Source organism: Aricia agestis, chromosome 3 (assembly GCF_905147365.1).
Source record: "Aricia agestis chromosome 3, ilAriAges1.1, whole genome shotgun sequence".
Taxonomy (NCBI): domain Eukaryota; kingdom Metazoa; phylum Arthropoda; class Insecta; order Lepidoptera; family Lycaenidae; genus Aricia; species Aricia agestis.
Genome location: NC_056408.1, coordinates 13,456,205 through 13,462,804, shown reverse-complemented (window position 1 = coordinate 13,462,804; position 6,600 = coordinate 13,456,205). Strand labels below are relative to the sequence as shown.

Here is a 6,600-nt window from a genome sequence, read left to right as displayed (position 1 = left end):
TCAGCAAACTATTTGATTGATGGGTAACTAAAGTTTATTTTCAGTGCTGATGGTTAAAGGGCGTAACGGAAAAAACTTGCTGATGCTTAACGGTTACACCTTCTATCAGCACAAGATCCTCCGAGATGGGTTCCGTTGGAGCTGCACCCAGATGGGTTCCAGGTCTTGCCGGGGTTTCCTCCACGTGACCAAGGATATGCTGGTCATCAGAGCACAGACTGAGCACACGCATCCGCCCTCTTTTTATTCCTTTGAGAACATAAAGAAGTATTATCGATGAATGTCTAAGGTGAGTAAACTGTTATAATTCATGCTCGAATTAGTATCACGTTATCTTTTTCGTTTTTCATATAATAAAAGAGAAGCCATGACATTTTAACAAGCTGTTAACTCTAACAGACGTTGGTGACCTTGGGCCTTAGCTAAGTAAGAACTTATAAAAATATTTACACAGCCAAAAACTATTCAATTGTCTGGCACATTGGAAAAGTCATAATGAATATGACAGACAAACACCGCGACAGCAAACCTAAAATATTTGCGTAAATATATAGTACATTTTATTCAGTAGAGCGTTCGAGTTTTTAACCGAATTCCAAAAAGGAGGAGGTTATATGTTCGTCTGTATATTTTTTAAAAGCACACATCCAACTAAAATACGTATTTTTGAGACATGACATCGACAACATCATATTGTGTTTTCGCAGTACAAACAAACAAAACTAGCAATGTTTTTTAATATGTTATATATATAAATTCCATACTTTTGTTCCAGGTTGTTAAGATTTGTTTCGTCCAAGCGAAGGTGGGAAAGTTGTTAAAAGACAGTTGATGTCATAGGTCTGATACCTACCTACACTTTGATCTTAGCCAAAAGGCCAAGAAGGAAATACCTATACTAATAAGACATACAATACATTTAGTTGTAGATAAAAAATACTAGCTATTTGACCGAGCTTTGCTCGGTATTCGATAAAACACGAATAAAATGACATTTTCTAAAAATGATTCCTAGCTAGATCGAATTATCGCCCCCGAAACCCCCTATATACTAAATTTCATGAAAATCGTTGGAGCCGATTCGGAGATTCCAATTATACTAATATACAAGAATTGCTCGTTTAAAGATATAAGATAGATATGAATACTTAGGCAATTTAGATAATATAAATCATAGCAAATAGTCTATACATTTTTTTATGGTTTAGTTAATTATACGTTATACACTATTTTTTATTTTATTATAATAAGTTATGTTATTGCTTTAAAACTTCTTTACGTATAAATAGTACACTAACCTGAATTTGTTTTTATCATTATTGTAATCCCATTCTCATGTGTTTCATAGACAGTCTTCATATTAGGTGGGTATATCCGGGCTACCGAATACTTACTATTAGATTGTCGCTAGTCGCTACCAGTCTTTTTCACTCACGCAAGAATATTTCGTAATATTTTTTCGTGTATCTCGAGTGCAAGAGTCTAGTAGCCCGACTTTATAGTTTATACCTACGTGTGCGGTGGTAGATTATTACCTATCCAAGTATGTTCTTGTTATGCTTGTGTTCATTTGACCGCTATAGGCGCTTTGACGACGGGGCGGGGCGGGCTTTTTGTCCGCGAAGCAGCCGCGGATATGCCGCGCTGCCAGTGCATTCCGGGCACATGAGGCGCGGTCTTTTTGCCCGCCGTGTGCGTTGGTAATATAGGATTCCCTTTCTGCTATCGTTCGCGGCGAAATTGACCGGCCCGCCCCGCCCCGTCGTGTGCAAAGCGCCATAGTCCTAACATTACAATAGGAGCTAAGAACTGTTCTAAAAGGGTTTTCTTCTTGCAGTCGAATTCTACCTTCGTCCGAATGGGCGTGTCAACCTGCGCTTAAACAACTTCACTTTCTACAAGCATCTGAAGGCTCGCAGCAACGCCCACCGTTGGAGCTGCACAGCGTATGGATCCAAGTGGAAGTGCAAGGCCCACCTCATCATCACCGACAAACTGGAGGTTCTCAAGGCTAACGTGGCTCACAGCCATCCGCCGAGCGTCAAGAAGGAGTCGCGGCTCATGAATCCACCTATCTACAATGGAGTCTACCGTCATAATAAAGAGAATGGGTTCCCTCCCCGCCCACCTCCGAGCATGGTCAATCACCAGCCTCCCCCGCTCACTCCTCTCCAGGATTACCTGATAGCGCACAGTCTGTTTGTTGATCACTAGATTCACTTGCACCGCATTTACCACGTATACCCAATATGATAAAATAGTTTTTAATGCGCAACTTAAAATTATGTATGTTCCTATTTTTTTTTTGTGACCAACATCACAGTTTTGACTAAATTAGGTTTAAGGTATTGGTTTCATAAGTTCTTATCACAATTTGAAGGTTTTTGTTATAATGCATATGGTTTTGAGTTAACCGGACTTTTGCGTCGAAAAATGAGTTACCTTTACTTTTGAAAACAAAAGCGCCATGTTTTAGTTCTAATAATAATTTAACATATTTTACTTTAAAATGGTTTCACTTAAAGCTTATATTTGAGCTTGACTGCATTTATATTTGTAGACTAAGATAGTTTATTAATTATTGACTGAATTTGCGTAGCTTGGGTACGGGCAGTGAAGGCAGATATAGCCTATTTCTGTGTGAGGATGACTTTTCTCACTAAAGTAAAGCTATGAAAATGTCTCTAAAGGGATAGGTTACAAGCTCTATCGTTTAAGGGATAGGTTACAAGCTCTATTAGTTCAGTCTATCAGTTTGGTCATAATTAGACTGACGCCAGAATGTTGGATGGAAAATCCTGCTACACGCTCAGTCCAAGACTGACAGCAAACTGATTCATTCATCATTCTGGCTTCAGTCTACGCCTGCCAATCAGATGGATTGAACCGATGCCTGATTACGTGCGAGTAACCTATTTCTTAAGGTGAACCAGCACTAGGCGTAATTGCACTGTAGATGAGCGAGGTGACACGGAATTTCGTTTCGGATAATCATTTTAATACTTAAAATCCATAAAACTGAGATTGTGACTTTTGGTTAACAACTAGCTTTTAAATATGGTGAACATTTTAGGCTGTGCTATATACCGAAACGTTATTCCGAATGTGAAAAGACTGCTTTTTTATACCATATATTTCGTATTGCATATCGTAATGTCATAAGTGCCTTTTAGGATAATGTCTGTGTTTTTTTTATTTAGTTTGATGCGTGTTATATGAATTTAATAGGCGTTACTAACAAACCCAAGGTTGGAAATTAATATTGTATTACAAATAATATAATGATCTCAACTTGTTTATGATGAACCAGCTAAAATGTAAGATTATTGTGATACTTAGAAATCTGTACGGTATTTTGTAGAAATAAGATTTTAAAAAATCTAATGTGGGTCGCCCCTCATACTGGACATAAAGTGGGCGACCTTTAAAACTTAAGGTTTTACACTTTTGAGATAAAACTTTCTATTGGGGTTTCTTTTTCTTTCTTAAAAACCACTTCGTTCTAGTTCTCTTGCCCAAACAACGACAAGACTGCAATTAATAATTAAATGATAAGTCGTAATTTGATTGAACTGTTTAGCGACTCGTGAGAAGAGACTGATAGTGACGTATAATCTAATTAAAAAAATGTCTTATAGTAGACACATTTGGCAGCGATTTCATTAAGACGTGTGCGGTTTATTTTTGTATACGAAAATAAAATAGTGTTTTGTCAGGAAGTTTTGTTAGACAAGTGAAGCCGTCAAGCCGGCTGTGCAAGTGTGCACATTGGGCCAAGGCAATAAACCAGGCACCAGCGCATTAGGTCACCGCGTAGACACCTTGGCCCTACAGTCTGTCAAGAAAGAGTAGACGCTGAAATAAAAAATATATTCACGATCAAATGGCAGTTTGCGCATAGATATAACGTTTGTAGTTTGTACACTTTAAATATTAACTAGAGATCGCCCAATGGTCGAAATTCGACCTTAGTTTCAACGGCATTAGGACCACTACCCATATTTTGTAAAAAAATATTGACTTTATCATATTTTTTCAACTCTTGTCTCTGGGACTGATCTCAGCCTGGCCGTGTAAGAATTGTCTAATATTTAATCTAAGATTCATTAAAAAAAAAACTATAATCCATTTTCAATTTGTCACCTTGTTGTCAACAGACTTCAGCCATAAATAAAAAAGTATAATTCGTATGTATAGGCTTGTCACTCAAAAATCTGTCAATTTCAACATCCTAGTGTGTGTGTTGTAGTGTGTTGTAGTGTAGTGTGTGTAATGTTTTATTTGTTAAATAATTTTATGATAAACGCATAATTTCAAAATAATATTAGCTCGATGCACTCCTTCACCATATAAACTATAACTGTGCAAAAATTCATTCACCTACGTTTCCCCATTTTTCGTCAAAAGGGATACAAAGTTTTTGGCTCACGTATTAATAAATAGATGCTCGACACATTTTTTACTTCCAATAATACGGTTTTTGTACTTTTTATGTGATTTAAAAATTATGTTCGGCGTCTACTCTTTTTTGACAAGTTTTATGTTCCTAGCGACATTCCGTACTCTACACGTTGGCCCATTGCTCTGGCTCATTGCGTTGGCCCAATATGTACAGCGGGTATGTGATTATTTTTCCGTCGTATGACACTGGGTTAATTGCTGCCGGATTTTCTTTTTTTAATCATTAGGTTATTAAATTTATTATTATGAATGATATTTTCTAAGCATATACGCCTTCTATTAAATTCATATCACGATATCTAATCGAAAATTGATTCCTATATAATTGGTATGTAATAAATAAGTGCATAATATACGTGTTGGTGTGATATAATAATAATTAATAACTGTGACGTGTCCAGTATTAGGTTTGTGATACAATTTAGAATGATAAGACTGCCCATAAGGTGACTTGTATCTCATGTACTCGATCTCGTTTTACTATATTATATTGTGACTTAATGCTGAGAAAAATACGGCCTTATGATGAACGAAGAATGATACAAAACTTTCTAACCTATGGTTGTCATTGTATGTGTAGTATTTTGAGGAACCTTTTGAAGGGCCTTTGCCACACCATGATAGGTGTAATAAAGCCCATACTTCATATTTGTTTCACGATGTCCATTCTCATATGGTGGCCGCAAGCCGACTGCAACGCCGACCGACAGCCTGATAGTAGCAGACAGAGACAACAAGTACGACAGGAGACGACAGAATCTCTGACCTCTATAATGCACTGGACAGGCGATTACTATCAACAAAATGTTCCTATTTGAAAGTCACCATATTGGCGCTGATTGCTATGTGAAAGCAGTAGCGAGTGTACTTGGAACTAATATTTTGCAAATGGCGGTTGCAATTTTCTATTTAATTAGTTCACAGTACGCTCACCGCGGCGCTTCAAATCGACACAAAAAATAGCTGTCAATTTGTACGGCATAGCCTGTCCAGTGTATTATACAGGTCAGTGCGACAGAATGCTACCCTCTCTTTCACTCATTTACAACAGTCAATTGACTATGCCAACATTTGTGACAAATAGCAGCAGATCTTAGTTTGTCCTGTTTCATTCTTCGTTTCCTATTAAGGCCATACAAGTTTTGTCCATTGCTGACTAACCATTTGCCGCTTTTACTACAAATACTCGGCCAAAGAGCACAAGTTGTCTACCACTTAATAAGATTGTCGCATTTATTGCTTCTAGAAATCATGATTGATTAGGGTCTTAAGAGACCCTTTTTTAGATAATGGTACTCAATCTATGAGACGGCAGATAATAGGAAGTAGGAACAATGCTAGCCGTGATTGAGTCCGTAAGACAGTCGAATTTCTTTTTTTTTTGTTACATGTCTTTACTTTTGGCCGAGTTAGCTTAGAATCAACTTCTGTAGATCTGGAGTAAGGTTCACTCTGGGTTAAAATTTAAATACAAGATGTTCGATAACGATATGCGTTCTTCGTATTTTACGAAAAAGATGAGATTTTAAGTCTAATACCCAGATCTACTCAAGTGAGTGAAACGACTGAAAAACGGTGCGTCAGCAGTGTAGCGAAATTTATTGATCTATTATAGTGACTTTCCGATCCTCGCAGCAAGCGAACGTGACCGATAAAAATTCAAATAAAATGTTACTCGATTAACTAGGCTATTAGGGTCAATTTATAATAGAGCAGAGTCGAAGCGAATTCCAAAAAACTGTACACAGAAAATTCAACCTTAACTCCAGAACGTAACGGACATATCACTTCTGCGAGATGTACCAGCGTTGGTCGGGCGCATGCGCGCGAATTCGCGCAGATGCGCCCGACGCGCGCGCGCCTTTTAAAATTCTCAGATGTAATGTGTGCGTTAACGCTTTGGAGTTGAGGTTGGATTTGCTATGTTCAGTTTGATACTTCACTTCGATGCGCTTCGACTCTGCGCTAATATAAATTGACCCTTAGGTTTTGCTCTACGCCACTACAAAGCAGCAGCGGCATCGGTCGCTAGACTAATGTCGATAGAAAATGAAACCTATAGCCTAGTTTATAAAGTGGCATTTTACTTATTAAAATTTTTGTCGGTTGGGGTCGCTTGCCGCGGGGAAAAGCCACCTT

The 6,600-nt window shown here is 37.8% G+C and overlaps 1 protein-coding gene across 1 annotated transcript; it reads left to right on the top strand.

The window, feature by feature from the left end:
• Window positions 1-280: 280 nt before the first annotated feature.
• LOC121740510 lies at window positions 281-2,705 on the top strand. Its single transcript, XM_042133227.1, has 3 exons — window positions 281-289; window positions 1,349-1,364; window positions 1,838-2,705. Exons 1-3 carry the CDS (start codon window positions 281-283, stop codon window positions 2,212-2,214), a joined length of 402 nt encoding a protein of 133 aa, XP_041989161.1. The 3' UTR covers window positions 2,215-2,705.
• Window positions 2,706-6,600: the final 3,895 nt, after the last annotated feature.